The sequence below is a fragment of the Bombyx mandarina genome, chromosome 11 (assembly GCF_030267445.1).
Source record: "Bombyx mandarina strain Sakado chromosome 11, ASM3026744v2".
NCBI classification, from domain to species: domain Eukaryota; kingdom Metazoa; phylum Arthropoda; class Insecta; order Lepidoptera; family Bombycidae; genus Bombyx; species Bombyx mandarina.
In genome coordinates this window covers 1,304,689-1,328,310 of record NC_143218.1, presented here as the reverse complement: position 1 = coordinate 1,328,310, position 23,622 = coordinate 1,304,689, and the positions used below count along the sequence as shown (strand labels likewise).

At 37.4% G+C, this 23,622-nt stretch overlaps 3 protein-coding genes across 3 annotated transcripts; 2 read left to right on the top strand and 1 right to left on the bottom strand.

The window, feature by feature from the left end:
• The first annotated feature begins 170 nt into the window (after nucleotides 1–170).
• Nucleotides 171–11,435, top strand: LOC114251681 (hatching enzyme 1.2). Its single transcript, XM_028186024.2, has 8 exons — nucleotides 171–4,737; nucleotides 5,301–5,388; nucleotides 6,302–6,348; nucleotides 8,054–8,270; nucleotides 9,130–9,302; nucleotides 9,735–9,885; nucleotides 10,759–10,916; nucleotides 11,214–11,435. Exons 1-8 carry the CDS (start codon nucleotides 4,648–4,650, stop codon nucleotides 11,334–11,336), a joined length of 1,047 nt encoding a protein of 348 aa, XP_028041825.2. The 5' UTR covers nucleotides 171–4,647; the 3' UTR covers nucleotides 11,337–11,435.
• A 571-nt stretch (nucleotides 11,436–12,006) lies between these two features.
• Nucleotides 12,007–17,135, top strand: LOC149501885 (uncharacterized). The gene is made up of 2 exons (XM_089731233.1): nucleotides 12,007–16,751; nucleotides 17,000–17,135. Exon 1 carries the CDS (start codon nucleotides 12,142–12,144, stop codon nucleotides 12,940–12,942), a length of 801 nt encoding a protein of 266 aa, XP_089587359.1. The 5' UTR covers nucleotides 12,007–12,141; the 3' UTR covers nucleotides 12,943–16,751; nucleotides 17,000–17,135.
• A 1,093-nt stretch (nucleotides 17,136–18,228) lies between these two features.
• LOC114251672 (uncharacterized) lies at nucleotides 18,229–23,622 on the bottom strand. The gene is made up of 3 exons (XM_089731234.1): nucleotides 21,135–23,622; nucleotides 19,503–19,772; nucleotides 18,229–18,599 (listed from the first exon to the last, which is right to left on the bottom strand). Exons 1-3 carry the CDS (start codon nucleotides 21,579–21,581, stop codon nucleotides 18,243–18,245), a joined length of 1,074 nt encoding a protein of 357 aa, XP_089587360.1. The 5' UTR covers nucleotides 21,582–23,622; the 3' UTR covers nucleotides 18,229–18,242.

Genomic DNA, 23,622 nt, shown 5'->3' with positions numbered 1-23,622 from the left:
GATCCATAAAAAATCACACGCTGTATATTTAAAGCACTGAGATTTTCACTAATTTTGTTAAACAAAATCGTCATGAATAAGTAATATCTGTCTAAAAAGTGATAAATCGTACTTTGAGAAAGTGGTTTACTGTGAATGTTAAATAATAATTTGTTGTCTGTGATATTGACTGTGATATTTGAACTGTTTTGATTTAGTTATTGCTGTTGTCGGACTATAAGTGATTCAATTGGGAAATTAAGGGTGAGATAAAGTTGAAAGTGGGTCCTAAAACTGGATTAGGGCTGCTAAAGATAGACATCAATGTAAGTAAGACGTTTGAGGAGGCCTATGCCTTCCTATGCCGATAGGCAATAAATGAAATGAGAGATATTCTGTTAATTTTACAAAAATAAATTAACAGTCCTAAAAGTGCAGAATAAAGGGCTCATTGATTGTTTGATTGAAATGATTTAAGTACATTCTGAAGGAATTGACTTTGGTAATGTCGATTAAATCATAGTGCTTTGAACGTACAAAGAAGCATTCGCAGCGAATCTTAAATGGTTTGTGTTGATTAATTTGCTAAGATTAACTATTGAAGCCATTTGTATGTTTCCGAGGAAGTTTAACTGACTACTCTTGTAGTCCCATTATACTTTAAGAGATGAGTCTCCATACTTTCTTCTGATTTCTCGAGTCTTATACCGGTCACTCACATTCGCACGAATACGCAAACCCGCAAGTGTAGGATGACATTTGCAAATGATTTTGCAAAGTTTTCGCTGCATTCGTGGTTTTCCAAGCTGTGTCGGTTTTTCAACGGACATCAAAGCGCGCGAACCGCGATCCTTCGCGTAGTCACACATTCGTGTGACCAGTTGCGCCCAGGATTGCGAAGGCAACGGACGTTTCGCAATTTTCATAGATCGTGAAATCTACTGTGTAGCGTATCTTCATCAAAAGAAATCCCATAAAAACAGTATGGCTGTTAATGATGTCTGGGAAAGAATTCAAAACTCTTTTTGTTTTCAATGTTCTATTGACGAATTAAAAAGGAGGAGAAATTCGTGAGACATTCGTAATCAAGTGTAGGAGGAAGTGCAAACGGGTCTCGCAAATTGAGTATGCGAACCCATTTGCGCAGCTGCTAAGTTTGCGAATGAATGTTTGACGGCCCTGCAACCCGCAAACATTCGTACATTGTACGAATGTTTGCGCGCATGTGAGTGGCCGGCATTAGAAATAATTAAAATTGAAAACTCTTAAAAACCGCCAAAGCGCGGATTGATTTTGCGTTTTTAGTGAAATTGAAGAAAAGTGCTGTTTTTTTTTTTAATTGTAAATTTGACGGTAGTCTACAGAATGTATCGATGAATTCATTTCAAACGCCCGCCACCGTGAAAACTGTCAAGTATTTGAAACGTCACCAATAGGGAATTGCTATTTTATATAAAACGCGAAATGAAACTGTAATTCAAGTCAAGTGGTACCTCTATTGATCTAGACCACCTTAAACACTACAAGATTGAAGGTTACGAGTTAAGACTTGATACGCCCCAGATAGGATATCATATGGACCTATTTGATCTACTTAGGTTAGAATAGCACAGGTAGGTAGCCGTACTTATCAAAAATAGCATCGGTCCTCGGAGTTTTTCGCCGGATCCTCTCTGCTGGTCGCATTTCTGATTCAATAGTAGATACATTCGCGAAGCAGCCGTCGCGTCGTTGAGGTGTTTGGTCTCCCACCGAAGCAATCGGGCTGCTGTTAGTAAATTTCACCCCTTCCCGCTGAGCCCGCGCTCCTTCACCTGCCCTGGCGACGCTGGAGAGGCCTTCGGGCCACCAGTGTGCTTAGTGCGAGTCTTAAACGCTCTCGATAGCGTAAAAGTCAACTCAAATTTGTATACAGTTGGAACAGCGCCCCTAGCGGCAAACGGACGCATACGTCCAACTCCATACAAATTTGAATCAACTTTTACGCTATCGAGAACGTTAAAAAACCCTCACTAAGCACACAGTTTTCCTTCCATACAAATAAAGTTGAGCAGTGCACCAGACATAATTAAATCTTTGGCCACGTTTGATACCATTGGAATGCAAGTACCCGATTTTCAATTTGATGGTAATTTCACTTGTAGAATAAAAAGTAATCTTAATTTTTTATCGACATTTTTTTATTGCATTGAATGTATGGAAATTGAGAAATGCTGTTTGCATTGTTAGTTTGGTTTGATTATTTGGGCTTGGGGAGAGGGGAGCTATGGCCAAATGGAGTAGTTCATTATGCGATCAATAATAAAGACTATGGTAAGTAGAAAAGAGGTAATATATATCGGTCCTTCTTCACGTAGTGTTGATTAAGGCCTTTATATACAAAACTGCGAAGCGACGTCTCATCGTAAAAATCTACGAGCTCCCACAACGCATTGCAAGAACTAGCGAATTGAATTCGCAGTCTTTGTTTCTTTTTCCCGTATCTCCTTGGCAATAACAGAAGTGCGCACTTCTTGTTATTACCCATGTCACGACCTATTTTACAAAATACTGTTACGCGCTGGGACTCGGGATAAATAAAGCTTTCACCGAAGTACAAATTAAAACTATTCAACACTTAGAGCACATGGAACACTTTAAAATTCGCAATTCACTTCTTCCGCTTCGAGTAGAACCGCTTACTAACTGCCTTCGTGTCGATACGACAACTCTACAATTATCGAGAAAATCCCGATACGACGAGTCGTTCCAACTTCCAATATGTATTTCCGCTATTTGATAATAGATGTCTTTACACTTCTCGGGTGTTCTCGGTTTTGCTAGTTCTTTGGATATTTGTTTCTATTATTTGATAACAGATGGCGTTACTCTACTGGCGTAACAATACGTTCAGTACGGTTGTCGGTCGTCAAAAGAATATTCACCCATATTGTGGAAGGGAAATGCCTTACCGCACGAAATCGCATTGCAGTAATGCGTGTCGCAGTTTTGCATGTTGTGTGTAACTCCACAAACAATCATCCAATTAAATTTTTTTTTTTTTCGAACATTACGAGACTCGCATTTGCACTGGCCGAGAGTATAGTTTTCTTCATAGACCTATATAGTAGGGACACGACATATTGTTCTATACGTACAATTGCTTATATAAATAGCACCCATTTTGAAGGCACACACATAAACATATATCTATCTCGTTCTTACTCAGCACTTTAACTCGCAGGAAAACAATATAACAGTATTTCAGTGCGTACATAAAATGAAACATGAATATACGTAAATGTCTCTGTCTCCGTCTAATGAGGCCGAAAATCCGCCATGTTTAGCGCGCCAAATGTCATTGTCACGTCAGTTCGGCCGTCTGTTTTGGGTTGTACGTTATTTATTGACTTTGATATCGATTTAATATGATTGCTTATATAAAATTTCTAATTTTATCATGCTTAAAACATACAAAAATAATAATTAAAACATATTTTATAGGATCTCAAGAAAGTCGATGCCCCAAAACTATTATCTATATATATTTAAATTCATTATGGAGCCCTCATCCGAAACATAGATTATACACTTAATATATTTGAATCCGAAATATCGGACACCATTTTTCGGTCGGATTCTATTCATCATGACACTAATCATAAATACCTCTTTAAAATATGTCATCAAAACATATTTAGACATTCTGTTTAGATATTTCGGGAAAAAGGCTAACGACAAAATCTCTTCGGAACTATTTAAATAAAATAGTTTTATTCCGCAGTGAGTAAAACACTATTGTAAATTCGTTAAATATTTATTAATTAAGTGATTTTAGAGAGGAAGTCACAAGGAATGACGTTTGTAATTTCATTAACGAATAAATGTTCTGTAGGTGTTTTTTTTTATCAGGCGGTCCCTTGATAAGTTTAAAATTTGCGTGCGGTGCGGTAGTGCGGTGCACCTTCCTTGAGGTGCGCTGCGGTTGTGTGTTACGGACTTTAGGTCAGCAAAACAATTAAAATAGATTGTAATAGTCTAAGAAAAACACGTACTCAAAATACGATAACATTCAGCATGCTAGAAATGGGCTGATGGCACTGTACTATGCCATATCTTTATGTTTTGGGGCAAACGACAACTTTATAAAATCAGTGTAGCAAATTTTAAAAATCGTCATATCGTTTACTTGGAAAATTTGAAGCACGAACTCGTCTTAGATTTCACATAATATCTAAATCACATCATCTTTGCACATAACAATATACTTACTTCCTATTAAAGTATAAATTCTACAAATACATTCATACTCAACAATATTTAAAATAAAATAAGCCAAGAACGTTTATCGATAAAACCTACTAACATTAAAATCTTCTGGACAGCACTAAAACCGCCATGTTTTGTGGCCAGATGACGTCACAGTGGCACGAATTTATTGTTGACGTTTCATTTCCATAGGTTTCCTACTTCAGTGGTTTTCTTAAGCCACATTAACTTAAACGTCTCGCTTGTTGTACACCCACTAGTCGTTAATATTGCCATCAAAAAAGGACCGCTAAGAAAAACCAAAATCGAATTTTAAACTTTATTTCAGATTTACATTCACAAGATATTATAATATCAACATTAACGGATATCCAAAAAGAGATTTGTGTTAAATTCTTTAATACTCCATCGAATTACAATATGTCTGACGGTAAAATATTGTACATCAACAACCAGGACAGACGGAAGACATGTCAAAATGAGAGATATGATTACACGAAGAGTGTTGTGGTAAAATGAACATTCATTTGAATCCTCTTTTTTTCTGGCTTTTGTTATATATTTAAGTACAACTTTGCCAACGTCAGATGGTGAAGGTATCAACATAATTTGATTGTACCAAAACATTTAAGTAAATGAAGACATGAATGGAATGTCATTTACAAATTAATTTAATAAAATTTAATCCTCTGGTCCAGTATGAAGACTTTTTGCGATGCCACTGTTGCCAGTTTTTTTTAATAGTCAATTTAATACTGACTGTGTGAAAAAAACTGATCGGAATGAGATAAAGTTGATTGAAATTGTTGTGTTTTGTAAAAGCGGTTTTTCTTTTCTTAACATCCAAGACAGTAATTTGTATTTTGTCAATGATAATGAATTTTTGCCCTTTGTTTACGTTTATGATAATGAAGGTTAGCCCTTCGTCTACATTTAAAAGAAATGCAATTTGAGAAAGAAATTAGAAAACGTTATTTCACACTCGTCACTAAAAAGTAAAAAAAAAGAATTATTTTTAAAAGATTTTAACGGTTTACAAAAAAGAAAAAACTCAATTCAAATGCTATTTTCAGAACATGCAGATCGGTTACAAATGTCTTAATCGAAGGGAAATTTCTAGAATTGTGATTGACATGCTCAAAGCTAGCATTGAGGGAAAGAGTAAGTTGCAATTATGATTTTTTAAAAATTGGCTGATATACATATTTTAGAATAGGAACTGTTGTTTATATGCTACAATAATTGAATATTGTAATTTCGATAGAATCCAGTAAATGACGTAATTAAGCGACGGTTACACGAACATACGGATTCATCTGATTCACTATACGTTATTATTAGATCCCTGCAGCTGTAGCACTAAGGAAAGGCATGAACCTGCTAACAGTACTGCATACAACTTAACCCTTACATCGACCCGTTCAGGATCTCCCCGGATTTCCTCAGCGGGTCGCGACTGGCATCAGGTCACTAGTAATCCTTTCTTCCTAAAAAAAGATGTTCACAAAGAATCTGACGGCAGCGTTCTCAGAGGATTCTACCAGTAAGATGCAATCGTGTCGTACTTCTGTCGCATATGTTCGATTTGAACGGTTGGGTGTGGAAATTACTACGAAAGGGAAGATCTCCCATCGAGCCAGTGATGTTAGATCGGTAGACCGACGGTTCAAATGCTTTTTTTAAGTCTAAGCTGATAACCTTGAGAAGCTATATCAGCCTAAGCGAATGTGTAGGCGAGCTCGCGGGGCTCAAACCGGGAGTGTTGCTAACACTGGCCCTAGCAAGAGCAGTGTTTCGCAGAATCTACCACCGGATCGGAAACGCGACCCACTGAGAAGATCGGGCGAAAAAATCAGTGGGCTGTCTATGGGTTAATTTACTCGTCGAGCCCTCCCTCGCAAGCGACGGGTTCGGTGAGCACGGTGAACGGTGCTTGGGGTAGCTAAAAGCATCGTTAGTGGATCGGTTGGAACCGAAATGAGGTGTCTAGGGCGACGTTCACTGTTTACTATAACCTCGCACCAATCCCTATTCAATAATGTTCATGTTTTGATGTATTTACGTAATGTTTCAGTGTTGCCAATTAACAGTTTCGACTTGATGAAAAGATTTCAAGAGAAGGTTTGTTATTAAGAATGTTATTTAGTTAAAGTAATTTAAAAATACTCCCTTAAAAAAACATGGCATAGATTTATTTTAGGCTTCATTAGTTTTACTGTGCTAATGTGTTTCGAGAAAGCAACATGTCATGCATTTGCACGCATCGTTCATTCATTATCTTAAGCCTTCGTCAAACAGAACGCGTACTTAGCGCGCGTCAGAGCGCTATACTAACGCCGCGCTATGACGCCGGGATGTGTTGTACTACTACGGTAACATACTGTCAAAAAGAGCACCAGTGCTATAGCGCTCATAGCGCTGGCGCTCTGTTTGACGGTATGATACCGTAGTAGTACAACACATCCCGGCGTCATAGCGTAGCGCTCTGACGCGCGCTAATTACGCGTTCTGTTTGACGAAGCCTTTAGTATCCAGCTGTGAGTCGCAAATTGCAACTCGAATACCCATCGAATCAGCAAATTGCAGCATAGCAAATACGATATGAATATAGCAGTTGCAGACAAAGTGTGATGTTTTTTATTTTTTTTATTGCTTAGGTGAGTGGACATGCTTACGGCCCACGTGGTCGCCGGTGCCCATAGATATCTACAACGTAAATGCCGCCACCTACCTTGAGACATGAGTTCTAAAGCCTCCGTTTTTACAGTACAACAGCTGCCCCACCCTTCAAACCGAAACGCCTTAATGCTTCACGGCAGAAACAGGCAGGGTGGTGGTACTATCCCGTGCCGACTCACAAGATGTCCCACCACCAGTAATTAGTGTGCTGAATTGAACAAAATAATACACTTAACAACTAGATTATAACTTGGCGCCATCTTTGAAATTACACCACTTACGACGGTGGCGCTACCATAATACCTCGCTTTTCGACGAACGCTTTATAGACAAGATTTGAACTTTATAGTCACGTGTCACTTTGGAGAATGGTAGATGTGTTATTGTGTTATCTATACACTCCGCTAGCTCCATAATGCATATAGAGGGTAGAAGTAAGGAGAGCACCATTTCGGTGTATTAAAAAAATGTCAGCTAAAAGGGAGACAAATAAGGTAGCGCCACAGTAGTAAGTGGTAAGATTTAAAAAACAGCTCCAAAAAGTACCACACTTCACTCTGTTTAAAACTGCTATAATCTTAACATATCCACTTCCTAGACTAGCGCTATTTCGGTGAGTCTTCGAGCAATAACTTGCTGTTTACAGGTGGACACTTTTTCAACTTGTCTCCTAAACAAGGTAGTGCTCCTTACTTTTACCCTTCTTAAATACTGGTAGATTTAATAAATAAATAAAAATGTGAGCCGTCACGGGACGCCTGGCAGATGTGAAACATCGACATTATTTTGTAAAAGTAATATGCAGAAAAGAACAGATTGTGATAGGAACTAAATATGTCATAATGATAAAATAAAATATTACGATTTTTTTTCCAGATAACGATGACTATTTATTGAATAAACATTTATTTTCATTAAATACAAAAATTTACGACCAGATCGAGTGGGAGAGAATCGCACAGTCGATTGCGCATGGCGACGTGTCGTCACACCGTACACACTACTGCTTATAGACTATATATAAACCATCATATAGCGTGACAACGCGTCTCCACGCCAGAAATCGGCTTTACGTGTGGCTATAGATGTTTCACATCAACAAAGAATTTTCACATACTTCAATATTTCAATCGTTTTTTTTTTATAGGACACCAATCCGACCACTACGAAGTTGCTATCATCAAAAGATCGGAATTACATAAACGCTCATTACCACCACGAGTGCAGTGCATTAACGCAGCTTCCGGCGGTCGAAACGCGGCGTTTTTTCACGAACATAGTAATGAATAAAGACAGCGAAATGTATTATTCGAACAACGTTTGGCCTCTCGGAATTGTTATGTACGGGGTCGAAGAGAAATTGCGTGGGTATTTTTTGTTAATGATGAGCTTACTCAGATTCACACCCTTCTCTTGCATATCCTCTATTCTTTGGCGAATGCGAACCGATACTGAGATCACTTTGTAATCCGAATACTGATTAAATGTTAGAATATTAATTTTTATTTCATACATAAAACTACCTCTCAACAAAACAATTACCTCTCGTTTTAAACTGAAAACTAGCACTGTTGGGCTTTGAAACTTGATTACTTTTTTTTTAAATTAGATAAACGGACTTTGTCATGCCTAGACCATGTTAACAAACTGCAGTCATGTATTTCCAGATATTCTTGAAGTATTGAAGTATGTAGTTCGAGTGGGCGTGAAATCGTTTGCCATTTCGGTTACAAATAAAAAAAAAACATTCTATTGTTTATTCAATGAGTTTCTTAGTTCTGGAATAGGGGACTTTTTGGCGGGAACGTGAGGACCGAAGTTGTGTGAATTGTTAAAAATTTTCTATTTAGTGTCTTCAGGTTTAAATGTGTAATAACGGTGGTTTATTAACCGTTTAATATCTGTGAAAGTGCACAAATGTGTCAAAATGAAACAAAGCCGCTGGACCGAGCTTCTCGGGATCCTCCAAAAAGATTATATTTCATCCTATCATCTCATCTCATTAATTTCATGCCAATTGATTAATGTTCCAAATTAATTATTTCACTTCATATTATCATTTTACATACATAAAAAATATATAAAAGGTTGTATGGTATGCCTGAAAACCAAAAACCTTTGCCTGAAGGCAAAGGTGCTTTTCCAGTTTTAAAAATAGAACTACTACTGCACTGTAGAATGGGCAACGAAATATTAACCAAATGTTTCTTTAAACGTTTTCAGGCAACACTCGCTACTATTTAGCTATAAAAGTCGCCATGGTCAACATTCAAATAGCGACGTGCGTTATATTTCGTGAAATCGACGATAGAGATGAATTACTACCGAAGAACTTACTGTGGTTCTCCAGTGAGGGTAATGATATGCCCGCTTTAGGTTTTATGGAGGGGAATCAGGTTTGATTCGTTTATTAGCTTAATAGATTCACGAAGTGACAAGTCGTTTTAATGTTTTATGAGGAGTGCTCTGAGGAACCGTTCGAGATGATACGTTGGTTGTTTTTATACCATAGTTACTTTCCGCCACCCAAACAGAGTTCATGATACCTAGCACCACTGCGTTCAGGCACAGCGCGTCTCTGATTATATTCATTGCCGCGTAATATACAATCTAGAATGAACTCCTCTCAATAGTGCTTCCAACGCGCTGAGATGTTTTTATTCGAACAAGCCTTGAGAAGAATCCTCCGCTGTAGACAGCGGCTTGGCTTTGCTAATATCCATGAGCGACCGTGAATACTCACTACATTAGGTAAGTTGTAGGCTCGTTTGCATGTTTTTGCAAAATTCTGACTCAAAAAAAATTGTATTAAAATGACACTTCCACAGACCATTTCATTGGAATCAGTTGCAAAGGGTGCACCTGGCCATACAGCCCACACTCTGAACGCGTTGTTAAGAGCTCTGGGCATCCCAATGATGTCCAATAGGCACGACAGAGACAATTTCGTTACGGTACTATGGAACCATATACAGAAAGGTAAAAATAGAATTCACGGTAAATTAAATCAGCATCATATTTTGTGCTTTTTGACAACGCGCGTTACTGCGTTAATACTTTGCAAAGGAATCTTAAATTATAAGTTTAAGTCAGTTAAGTAGATAAAAGTCATTGAAGCTCGTACGTGAGTAAATCGCAATATAGGTGTATATTATTTCTGATATACAATTCGAACTGTAAAAAATTGAACCATAATGAATGGTGAAAGGCTATTTGATTTAAGCGTCGTTTTTGTAACTTTACATGAGAGCCATTTTAAGTATAAAATTTTGGAAAAAATATGGTAACAAAAAAACTTCTTCGACTATTTAACGGCCGTCTGGTGTGACATGGTCACTACACAAGGGGGTCGCGGGTTCGAATCCCGCCAAGGGAAGATATTTGTATGATAAATATAAATGTCTTTTCCATGGTTATATATGTATATTAAATATATGTACGTGTATAATAAAAATCACATTTATTTTCGTTATCTGGTACCTGTAACGCAAGTTCTTTACGAACTTAACACGGGACCAGTTAACGTGGCGTGATAACAATCATTATCATTAAATATCATCATTAAATATTATCAATCATCATCAATCATTAAATATTATATTATTTTTATTATTTGAATGGGGTAAACTTATTTGAAGTTCAATTAAAAACATCGTCTTCTTGATACTAATACCAAATAAAGTGGACCTAATTACAAAAAAAAATGTCGCGTATGAAGCGAAATATATTAATATTGTCACTCGCATTTTCTAATTAGAAGGCGAAGTAAATAATAAAATAACCTAACTTCCAAATTCTAAAACTGAACTCTAACTGAAATAATAAAATGATGGGTTTTAATTCAATGTTAAGGTAAAGAACATTATTTCGAGAAAAGTCCGCCATCGGCAACGTTGACTGATCAAGATGGCGTCTATACAGCGTATTCGTTTGACAGCGCAACGCACGCTCCCGCCAATTTCATGTCCGAAGATTGTTCATTATCGGCCAAGACTATACTTCCTGTACAAGTAAGCAACTAAGTATATAGGTCTCAAAAAAAATGTTTTCAAAAATTACATTTCTTTAATTACTAGACATTTTTTTCACTCAAGCCATATCTGTGATTTGCTTGGTAATTGAAAAGATATTTATTGTCGTCTCATCGTTTCCAGCACGCTTTTAATTACATAACATTTTAAATTTGATTTGTTGAAAGATCGAAAATGATTTATCCAGTTTTTCTACCGCACATATAAAGCAAAAATTACATTTAAGACTAATGTTAATCTGTTCTTATTTTTATGGTCATTTTATTGCAATTTTAGGATCATCTATGGCAAAGGACGCTCATGATGGGTCACCGCCATGATTTGGCTCCGTGTGACACAGCCATAGTAAACAGCGTTTACAGAAACGAATGTCAGAAGAGGTCGATATCAAGTAATTAAATAATAAATCAGTATTTTTATTACAATATAAATACTTTTAACAAAAGTTTTTAATTGATCTAGATCTTTTACCGAATTAAACAAATAATGAAGATTGGCCATTTCTTTTTAATATAATTTTAACATTTTCAAAATAATAAATTAACATTTGATTTAATAAGCAGAACAAATGCAAATTTAAATGATTTCTTTAAGTTCTGTTTTAAAAAGTTATTTAACCGTGATCAATCAATTGTCAAAACTATCTCATTTCAAATTGTCAACATTTTTAGTGCACAAATGTGGGCAAATAATTAAGTCGCTGGACGTAACTTCTCCTTCTCCTCCTTCTTCTCCTCCTGGCTGAGCCTTTGCTCGCCCACTTGTCCTGGTGAAACTGGAAAGGCCTCAGGGCCTCAGTAATCCTTCAACCATAAAAAAGTAACTTCTCAGGATCGTTCACAAAGTCCACTGAAAAATCTCAGTAAATAACCACCATTTTACTGAGACATTACATTTCATTTCTATCTATGTTTTATATGAATCAATTTAATTTAATTTCATTTCATATTATGCTTTTTCATATAAATATATATATATATATATATATATATAAAATAATAGTTTGTATGGTATGACATCTTTGCCTTTCCAGCTAGAAAAATAAAACTACCACTATTGTCAAAACTGTCTCCTTTTGAATTGTCATCATTTTTACAATCAAATGCTTTTTGTTCTGTGATTATTGTTATTTTGTTTAAGTTAAATTGTTTTAGTTACTACTTATATTCCACTAAATTATTATAATTAGCACAAAGCACAAATTATGAACAAGAAATCATCCGAAAAACGTCAAAAATATTGTAAAGTTTGCGGCAAACTATTAACCGGTTCGAAATATCATATCGAGTCCCATTTGTACCGACACGGTTTGATACAGGCCCGCTTCAGATGCACTATTTGTGCGAAAGAATATTACAGGAAGGATGTTTACACGCGTCACATGAAGGTTCACGGCGGCGAGTTGCGGAAATCGTTCACCTGCGACCACTGCGAACGAGCTTTTGTCGATAAAAGAAATTTAATATTACATCTACGTGTGCACGACGACCTAGATATAAAATCGATTTTGAAATTCGAATGCAATGCCTGCGGGGTCGCTTACAACGAGAAACGCTTGCTTTTGTATCACGTCCGAAAAAATCATTACAACTTACAAAGCGATGTAAAGTTTGACTTGAATAATGTTAAATACGACAGACCGTGGATAGAGAGAGTAATGGACACAGACACGTATGTGGAAATGAAAAAAATCCAAAACAACGTATTGAGCATAAAGAAGTGTGAACTTAGGGACGGCACGAAAAGTTATGAGAGTAACGAAAATAACTTGAATGGGGGATACATGAATTCTATTTTTGCCGTTACAGAAACATCTCAGTATTCTAAGGCTGTCTGTGATTATTGCAAGAAAGAAATGTTAAAGAAGAGCTTGAAGTCGCACATACGCGAGAGGCATTTGAAGATACGAAGATTCCAATGCGACAGATGCAAAAAAACATTTAATAGGCATTATCAAATGGTGAATCATGTTTGTGGGAAATTCAAAAGGAAATCAAGAAATTGAATAGCTTTGAAATGCAGAGTTCAAAACAACATTCGGACAAATAAGTATAGAGAACACAAAGTTATCTTCTATTGTGCATTGCTGAAAATATTGCCAGCAGTAACATCAGCACAAAGTGCTCTTAAATATTATTTTTATATGATATATCTTACCATAGCTACTCAATTTAGAAGGTTTTTAAAGCTGAAACTTATGTGCCTTAATTGGGTATTACAAGATTCCAGACATCACTTGTTAGTCAACTATTTAGGGTATTTTTTAATATTTTTATAGCTTAGTTGAGACGAGCTCACAGATCAATTGGTATTAAAAATTTACAAGAGTCCATACTACGTTTACAACGTAATTGCTGCCCACCCACCTTGAGACGAGAGTTCCAAGGCTCAGTTTTTAATAGTATTTGATATTGACAACCTACGCTCAAATTATATTGTAATGATGCCAATTGAAATAGTTACTATTAGCTCCCCCTCCAGTTATAAAAACGTTGAACGCTTAACGACCCACTGGTGGGCCTAGTGTACTATAATACCATATGGGCCAAGCCAAAATCAGGGAATCTGTAATTTTTATTAAGCTGTGATTTTGATTCTGAAATTTATAAAATGCAAGTTTGCTTGGTAGATAAAAATTTGGGACTCTTACCGTCTAGTTTCTAAGATATTTTATAACCTTGATAAAACTACAAGTTTCTAGTGAATTTGAAAACCACGCCGATCGGTTCAGGCTAAAGGGCCACGCGGTCCCATACACATTTTGTTTGATAGCGGCAATCTGTGGCTTGTGGGAAGCGGTTGGAGTCCTCACGTGGCTTACGGGTGCCACTTATGGCCCGAATGGTTCTGTAAGATAAGACTCACCGGTGAGCACTGTGGCTTTTTCATATGCCGTTCAACCGGTTATGGGTTTTCTATTTATTAGGCCTTATATTTACCAAAACCTTTGCATACAACAACAACTTCAATAATGAATCAGTTTTTTGGAGCACTAAACAATGAAGTAGGCCCAATTGAAAAGTTTGTTTATATTAGGAGCATTTTCAGCAATTTCAAAAACTTTTTACCTATGGCTTAAGATTTTTTTTTCTCTTAAACATATCATGTTTCAACCTTTTACATGTATGGCCTAAATGTGTGATACACTTTATCGAATTTTATAGGAGGTAAAAATCAATTTTCCCACACCAAGTGGTCCGTTATTTGTAATATTGTCTTCCATATTTTACTGTAGATTTTAGAATCACTACTAGTTTAGTAATTCCTTGATAGTCACCGATAAAAACAGGGTAACCGAACCTTTCTTGAAAAGAAAGGTAAATGGCCGATTATCTACTTTTTAACCCTTTTAGTGTTGAGTTTAGTTTCACATAATTTTTCTAAATTTTGCTAAAGGATTTTTGAAAAAACAAGTACCATACTGAAAACTTTCACTTAAAAAAACTCAATAGTAAATTCACAGAAAAATAATTTTAAATGGTTATTTATAAATATTATTAAAATATTAAAAACGTTATCCGTTCGTACAGGTCGATACCTAACACGTATAATCAAACTACGCAAATAGTCGGTATTCCGACATTAATAGAGAGTCGATCTATCGACGGTTTGCGCTCAAAGTTTTAATAATTCAATCCTACGGTTGTATCTGTACGTCCGCAACAACTGTACAGTATTAGCAAAGTTTTATATAACATAATGACAATAAACAAACGCAAGATTAAAGCGTTTAAATTTAATTTTAATTCCAACTACACTTTTTAATGTTGCATGCACGATGTGATAGTTAAAGGCGAGCTCATAAATGAGTTTTGTATGCAATTTTACTGTGTTTGTAATTTTAGTTCAGAATTTTCAAAATCATTGTAAAATAGTTCTCTACTGGAGGTAGAATTTTGTGTGAGCCGCACCTTTCAAAAGGCATTACTATTTGGCGGCAAAAATAAGCAGGGTTTTAATTAAAGATGAAACGGATATCAGGTAACTATCCGGTATCCGGCCGTGTTTACACTATCCTTACGGATACAGTACAATAAATCAGTATCCGGCCGGATTTCGGATAGTAAAATTTAAGAAAATCTCATGGTTTTGCAAAAGGCAAATAATACCACAATAGGTTATGGACAACTTTTATTTTTATAATCGCACGTCAAAAGTGATTGTTTTATTACTGTAATTAATTTGTTTAACACTACAAGTCCGACTGGCGGGACTTTTGTGAATTTTCGTGAGTTCGTTGTTCCGGGCTGTTGGCGAAGATGATATAGAAATAATGTTTACACTGATTTGGTATGAGGTTTTAATACAAAAGCGACACAATAACTAAAATAAAATACAAAATGAGTTGAGAATCGTACAGTTAAACTAAGACTCGCAATATTTTACTGGTCGTCGTCGCGCGCGCTGAGGGCGTGTGTTTTCGCGCTCAAAGAGCTCTGTCTCAGCGGGGGGGGCGGTATCGCACGTTCGGAAATTTCGTTCTGTTATATTTGTTAATTAGTTTGTCTAATTCGTAATTAGTTAATACTCGAAATTAACAAGTGGCAAATCGTGGTGCATGAATACCAAATCGTGTCATACCCAGTCGTCGCGATCTCCGTTCACGTGCGACAACACCCGAACGTGCACGAAAATTTCCGAAAGGGCCGAATATTCGGTATCCGGTGTCCGGCTAAACCACTATCCGTTTCATCTCTAGTAATAATACCTACCTGTGCAAAATGCCCCATCACTAGTAAAGTAGTGCTTTATAGTGACTTTGAGACTGATTTTCTTACATCCTTAGGGTTTAAATGTTACTTTGATAGATAAATAAATAATGTTATAATCGAAATAAAAAGACTCGCATGTAGCTATAGTTATTGGTAAGATATTGTTTTTATATTAAAGTATTCTATGTGTTTAGTATACAACAAGTGGCCTTAAAGATGTTAAAACTTCTTAGCGGTTAATTAAAAATTAGCGTATAGTGTTATTTTTTAAATTCAATTATTTTTTATATCGATCGTCATATGGCTAACTCGGTGATTCTAATACCGGTCACTCACATTCGCACGAATACGCAAACTCATAAGTGTAGGACGACATTTGCAAATGATTATGCAAAGTTTTAGCTGCATTCGCGGTTTTCCAAGCTGTATCGGTTTTTTAACGGACATCAAAGCGTGCGAACCCCGATCCTTCGCGTAGTCTCCCACACATTCGTGTGACCAGTTGCGCCCACAATTGCGAAGGTAACGGACGGTTCGCCATTTTCATAGTCTGTGACGCCTACTGTGTACCATACCTTCATCATGGATTAGAACAACACCAAGCTGATGGAGTTCACTGAACTCCTGCAAAATGAATCGACCATATGGTACCCTCAAAAGAAATCCCATAACAACAGAATGGCCGTTAATGACGCCTAGGAAAGAATTAAAAACTCTTTTTCTCTTCAATGTTCTATTGACGAATTAAAAAAGAAGAGAAATTTGTGAGACAATCGTAAACGTGTAGGAGGAAGCGCAAACGGGTTCGCAAATTGAATACCGAACCCATTTGCACAACCGCTAAGTTTGCGAATTAATGTCTGACGGCCCTTCACATGCGCGCGAACATTCGTACAATGTACAAATGTTTGCGCGCATGTGAGTGGCCGGCATAAAGCACTGCCGCGACAATTTTGTGATTTTATACTTTTCTATACAGCGTATAGGTAAGGAAATGACTTTTAAATTTAATTTTGTGGGCGGTTAAATTTTGAGATCTATAAAAGTGTGCCATGACAAAAAATACTTTAGGAATTTTCATAAGACGTTGACTATCGGGTAGGTCACCGGTGCCCTACGTGGCGCACTGAAGTAATTATGTCGATTTACTGTTACTAAGGCACCTGAGGATTGCCTAACTTTTCCTTTTGTTCGTTAATGTTTTGTTTTAGTCTTTTAGGTCTTTTAGAAATAAATTCATTCTCAGTGTCGTTCAGATTCGTATTTCCCAGAGTTTACTAGATATTCCGACGTCTTATTAAAAAAAATCGAAGAGAGAAATCGATATAATCACTTCAGTGCGCCACGTAGGGCACCGGTAACCTACATGTCAGTTAACGTGTTAATATTTTAGAGAAATCACTGGGCCAACCTCAAACGTTAAGTGTATAATCTATGGAGCCAACTACATACTGTATCTTTATTTCAATAAACTTTTTTTATAGTTGATAGTATTTTTTAAGGGATTTTATGACCTGGTAACTAAGACTAGGTTGTCTTATTTTAATGAAAAATGATAATATTATGGAGTAAAATGAAATGAAGATGATTAATTTGAAACATTAATTAACTGGGATGAAATTAAATGAGATGATATGAGATTAAATATAATATCAGTAAAATGGTGGTGATTTACTGAGATTTTTTCAGTTGACTTTTTGAAGGATCCCGAGAAGTTACGTCCAGCAGCTTTGTTTCATTTTCCCACATTTGTGCACTTTCACAGATACTAAAAAGTTAATAAATCATCGTTTAACCACACATTTAAACTTAAAGAAACATTACATAAACAAAATAAAACAAATCACACAACTTCACCCCTGGCGTTCCCGCCAAAAAGTCAGCTATTACGGTGACATCGACATAGCATACATAGATAATACGCTTATATTTCTAAGTGTCGCCGCACACGGGCCACCAGTCACAACCACAAAACGCAGCTACCGACCTATTTCCTGTTGTTTTCATACATCACTTAAGGACTCGCCGCACGTGGTTAACGATTGACTCGCCACACGCTACATATAAAGTGTATGAAAATTCAGGAAATATTCCGGTGGCGGCGTTTTGTGGTTGTGGCCGGTGGCCCGTGTGCGACGCCCTTATATCGCACAGGGAACTTCAATGGTAATAACTCAACGTAATTTAGGCGAAGTTGTGAGTGCTGGCCGCGTGAGCATTAAGTGTATAATCTATGGCGTGAGCAAAGACCACACTTGCGTATGTCTTAACAGGGCATATTCAAGTTTTGTAAAGTGTCATCTTGTTCTGAAGGGACATTTTACTCCGTTTACAAATCCTGGGATAAAATCTGGCGCGAATAAACGTAATCTCCGTTCATTACGTTCATGCGTTTATTACGAAAACAAAACCGTAATCAAATAAAGTAGTAACTCCTATTTTGATTGCTTACGGTTGAGTTAAAAAAATATCTTACAATAATTTCTAATAGTAACTGTCCTCATCGATCTTTTTGTCACACAACGCAATAAGTATGTGCCTAGCTGCAATGACTAAATAAAAAAATAAAAAAAACAAAAAAAATACTTAAATTTTAATTCAAATTTTCATTAACTAATTCCTTACAATGTGATTTAATTTCTTTTGGTTTCTCTTTGGATTCCTGGACGTATCCGTGGAGGCCTAAATAATTTTCGTAATTAAAAACGTTGGTATCAAAATTGTCAAATGGCGCCCACGCTTCGTTTTCCCGCTTGTTCTTTTGTCCGACATTTTGGAAAAGATCGAAACTGTAAGGTTTTTCTTGCTTGATGACTTTTTTCGTGCTCGGATCTAGTCTGCCGCAGTCGTTGACGCAAACGTAGTTCAGCCCGCCATTATTCATTATTCTTGATAATATTATTTCGTTCATTTCGTTTATTATTTTAAATGAAATATGTTTGGGGGTGATCTAGAACGAATTTAAAAATTTAATTCGAAGTCGTCACGGCCTAAAAAATGAGACGGCCGATGTATTTGCATCGAGCGATGCGACTGAGCCGTGTGCTTAGTGCGAGTTTTTAAACGTTCTCGATAGCATAAAAGTTAACTCATATTTGTATGGAATGGGATAATTTGCTTATGTTTGCCGCTAGGGGCGCTGTTCCAACTGCATACAAAATTGGGCTAATTTTTACGCTATCGCGAACGTTAAAAAACTCTCACTAAGCACACTGGTCTTCGAATCATAGATAATACACATAAATTAGTTCGAATCCTGCAGGCGGCTACTAATTGCTATTTTGAAATGCGTAATAACAATACTACACATCGCAAAAGAAGTTTCACTCCTTTTTCACGTGCACCAAGTTTGCACGCGCACCATTTTTTTTATTACCTTAGATTCAGACAGCGGACGATGGACTTGTATGCTTAGTGCGAGTGGTTTAACGTTCTCGATAGCGTAAAAGTTAACTCAATTTTGTATGGAGTTGGAACGTTTGCTCCCGTTTGCCGCTTAGGGGCGCTGTTCCAACTGCATACAAATTTGAGTTAACTTTTACGCTATCGAGGACGTTAAAAAACTCTCATTATGCACATTGATGCCAAGGTACCGCCTTCTCTTAAAGACATCGGCAGTGTCAAGTGTGCATCTAAGTTGTGGCTTACCGATGATCATTTGATTCGCTTTGAAGATGTTCACAGTCCTTATCAAACACAGTGAATTAGAATTGGTTTCGGAGTCGGATGTTACGAGAGACAAATTAAATTTGGAAATTAATTGTGGTTGTAAATAGCAGAGGCAAACTCTGCTCCCAGCTATTAGGTCTAGACTACGAACGAATCTAATTTTTTAAGCGGAGACCATACTCACAGTGTACAAGGTCGAAAATTCACAATATTCTCGGCCATTACAGATGACAACCGGAAACTGTTCCGAGAGGCTTCCGTAATCTCTAGTCACGATCCATTTTGTTGTTATCGGATTATCACACGAAGAACTGACGTCTGTAATCTTGATGTATAGGGGACATTCCTTCGTTGAATCGTTGTATTGTTTTAATATATTGTGTGCGCATATTTTACTATCATCTTCAACGGAAAATATTTCATAAGGACAAGGCGGCGAACTTTCATCTATAATCTGCATTATCAAAGAAATAATTGAAACTTTAGAGACGTGCCACGTAGACCGAAATGACAAATCGTCTGATATTATACGATAACACGTATTTACGTCGGAATTTGGGTAATAAATGTGATTGTATTAGATGATTAAACTTGTTTTGAAGTGTTATTTAAATAAAATGTTCTGTCTGATGTTTTTATGCAAATCTATCTATATATATAAAAATGAATTGCTGTTCGTTAGTCTCGCTAAAACTCGAAAACGGCTGGACCGATTTGGCTAATTTTGATCTTGAATTATTTGCGGAAGTCCAGAGAAGGTTTAAAAGGTAGATAAATATGAAAATACAAAAGTTTAGGTCTTTTATTTATCGATTGATGCACTAGGTAGTCTGCCGGGTCAGCTAGTATTAAATCATTATCATTATCAATCGTCCACTGCAAGACATAAGTTTTTTCCAATTTACATCAGAGAGCCCAGCTTTGGGTTCTCCTCATCCATTTCTCACCATCCTTTGTAAGTCATCGCTCGACCTGGCCAGAGGGCATCCCCCACTACATTTTCCGGTGCGCCGTTTTCACTTAAGAATCGGTCTGTTCCAGCGATATTCGGTTCTAACGCATTCAGCTTTTTGCTTCTCTGCTTGTTGCTATATCGATTACTTTCTCTATCGTAGAGCTTCATATCTTGTTTTATTTTTCACAGAAGCTCCAAGCATGGCTCTTTCCATCAACTTTCGACCATCAGCTTTTCTCAACTAATTTGGTTTATATTACTGTATAATTTATTTGCGTAATGCTAACATTTGATCGGTTCGTTGGTAAAATGAAGAGTGAGGATGTTATCTTCTTCTTTGTCTCCACCTTATCCCGCTAGGTGGGTTTGGCACAGCGAATTTTTCTATTCCATTCTCTTCTATTAGCCGTCATCTCAACACTCACTCCTCTCTCTCTCTCATATCGTCATTCACACACTCCATCCATGTCTTCTTCGGTCGGCCTGTTCCCCCTCTACCTTGCACTACCATTTCCATACATCTCCTAGTCGCTACATCTTTCTACGTGAGGATGTTAAATTTGTCCCAAAGCATTCTTGCGTTCTGTTGAAATTGAAACTGATACCTGATGTCTTAAGTCGGTAGTGGTAATGCAGATGTGATGGGGAACAATAACCGCATAGTATCAAATCATATGTTATGTATGCACCAAAAATTACAGTTTGACATATTTTTACAGGTTATTGTAGTGAACTTCGGGAATCTACCTCCACTTCTTGATGTCTAGGCTGATAATGATGATGCTTATTCACTATACTATATTAAATTCCCCAGTGCAAGCCTAAAACAATTACTGAGTCCTCTACAAAGGATCAACTCACCCAAACTCCTCCGCTATGACATTTAGGACAAGTTTTTTTCAAATAGTTTTGACATTTATAGCATACAATTTGTATTTCTCCTGTTGAATTAGTTATTGTCCGCCACGTTCTCCAGTAAGCGTCTCTTTTATACGCACACTTTACGCCTTTCATCTTAATTATATCCTTAAATTCGTTTTCGATTGCATTTATTTTATTTATGTCTTTATTGTGATCGACTTTAAAATGTAATATTCCATCTAATTCTTCGACATCGTGATGTAAATATTGGTCAAGGATCTTAATTATTTTTTTTGTGATCAGGTTTTTTTTTCGATCGACTAAAAACTTATTTCTCACATCTCTTTCGTTTATATGATTTGAATGATGATAAACTCGCGTATTCGATTCTGTTATTTCATAAGCTGTAATTAATAATGCAATTGTTAAAGAGTGCTTAGTTGCCATTGTTCAAGTCTAACAAAGCTTGAAAACTAGTGTGTCCGAGGACGCGTGTAATGACAAAGCTGGTTGTTTACGCACTACTTTATTATATTGACGGCGGACGCAGCCGCCGATGCTTACATACCTAACAATTTCTCCCTCCCAAATGTCCCCCTTATCCTAAAAGAACTTCCTGAAATCAATGGGTGGCTTATTCCGGCGTGGTCGGCCGGGAGCCGGCTTATCTAGTGTCGGTGATATTGGCTGTGGCGTACTAAACTGTGGGCTATTTCTTCCACTGGAAGGTGAGCAGCTGGTGGGAGTTACGGGCTCTGCTGATTGTGGGCTTATAGTGGCAGTAATTTGATCTTGGTCAGCACTGCCCATAGTCTCCGCTTCCACAGACTGCGTCGTTCCTGCTGGCTGGCAGGTATGCGATGATGACGATGACCCTACTTCTGCTGGTGGAGCTGATCCTGTTGCTGTCACTAAAGCCCCTTTAGATCCAGCTGTTGTTGCCTCGCTCCCGCAGTCGCTGTTCCGTGGATCTGGTATATCCCATACGTTGAATGTGTGAGAGTTTTCTGAAGGTCCACTCTCCCCTTTAAACACGTATAGTTGATTTTTATGCCTTTTAATAATCTTATTTTGATCTGGAAAACTGATGTCGTACATAACTTTGCCTGTCTTTTTTATCACAACCCCTTTTGCCCAGTAACTTTTCGACTTATTAATATATTGTTTGAACCATACTTGTTCCCCCGGCTCTAAGTCTCTGGTAATTTTGCCACCATAATTCTTAGCCTGTGAGGACTGTTTGTTACTGATTAGCAAGGGTAACTCGGATTGCGAGGGCGATGTGTTTACCGTTAACAAGTCTAACCGCGAGCGGAGTGGATGACCAAAAACCAACTGAGCCGGAGACGTTCCCGTGGTACTATTTACCGAATTACGGTAATCAAAAAGGAATTTCGCTAATCGTATCGGAATTTCATCAGTTCTACACCCAGACGAAAAAATAGTTTTGATACCTTTTTTAACAATTTTAACAAATGATTCCGCCTGTCCATTAGGTACTCGACGGATGGTATACTGGAGAAAATAATTGTGTTATGTCATTTAACATACAAAAATTGCTAAACTCCTGGGAAGCAAAAGCGGTTCCGTTGTCACTCACTATAGTTTTAGGTACCCCAAACCTTGACATGAATTCGCATAATTTCGCGATTACGGCTTTAGAGGAGCTATTGCTATTCATGTCATAGCATTCTATCCACTTAGAGTATGCATCTACTATTATTAAGTAAACTTTGTTATTTAATGGACCGAAAAAATCTAAATGAATCCTATGAAAAGCGGCATCAGGATAGGGCCAAGGTGCAAGGGCCGCGCGCGGTGGTGACGGGCGCAGTTGTGCGCACACCCGGCACGTCCCTGCCAGTTTCTCTAGCTCAGCGTCTATACCCGGAACCCACAATCTACTGCGAGCGTCTGCCTTCATTTTAACGATACCAAAGTGCGAGCTGTGTAGTTCTTCCAATATTCTGCCGCGTACACTTTGTGGAATAATTACTTTGTGACCACGCATGAGAATACCATTTTCTAGTGCGATATCGTTTCGACATAAGTAATAAGGCTTAAGACTCTGATTTGATAGCATCGATAACTTACGTGGCCAGCCGTTAGCTACATACTTAGCTACGCTCTTTAGTATGGGGTCGCACGCCGTCTCTCGCTGCAGATCTTGCCTCGTGACTGGCAGGCATCCCTCCACTGCGAAACTGATATGCTCGTACGCTGCTACCTCGTCCCGCACGCCTTCCTCACCTTCGGAACCCGGTTTTGCTACGGGTAGGGCCCGCGATAAGAAGTCAGCTGTGTTCGATGCGCTGTTTACATATTCTATATTATAGTTATATGCGCTTAAGAATATTGCATAACGTTGTAATCGATTAGCTGTTACTTCTGGTATACCTCTATTATTTCCGAAAATTACCGTAAGCGGCTTATGGTCCGTACGCAAAGTAAAAGGTTCCGACCTACCATAAAGGAATTGGTGGAACTT

Excerpts from the sequence above, each read along its gene's own strand:
- LOC114251681 (XM_028186024.2), top strand. The coding sequence starts at position 4,648 with ATGTCTGACGGTAAAATATTGTACATCAACAACCAGGACAGACGGAAG. Across the intron at positions 6,349-8,053 it reads TGAAAAGATTTCAAGAGAAG|GACACCAATCCGACCACTAC; the intron begins GTTTGTTATTAA and ends TTTTTTTTATAG. Across the intron at positions 8,271-9,129 it reads CGGGGTCGAAGAGAAATTGC|GCAACACTCGCTACTATTTA; the intron begins GTGGGTATTTTT and ends AAACGTTTTCAG.
- LOC149501885 (XM_089731233.1), top strand. The coding sequence starts at position 12,142 with ATGAACAAGAAATCATCCGAAAAACGTCAAAAATATTGTAAAGTTTGC.
- LOC114251672 (XM_089731234.1), bottom strand. The coding sequence starts at position 21,581 with ATGGCAACTAAGCACTCTTTAACAATTGCATTATTAATTACAGCTTAT. Across the intron at positions 19,773-21,134 it reads GTCATAGCGGAGGAGTTTGG|ATTATAGATGAAAGTTCGCC; the intron begins GTGAGTTGATCC and ends TTGATAATGCAG. Across the intron at positions 18,600-19,502 it reads AATTTTCGACCTTGTACACT|ATCACCCCCAAACATATTTC; the intron begins GTGAGTATGGTC and ends AATTCGTTCTAG.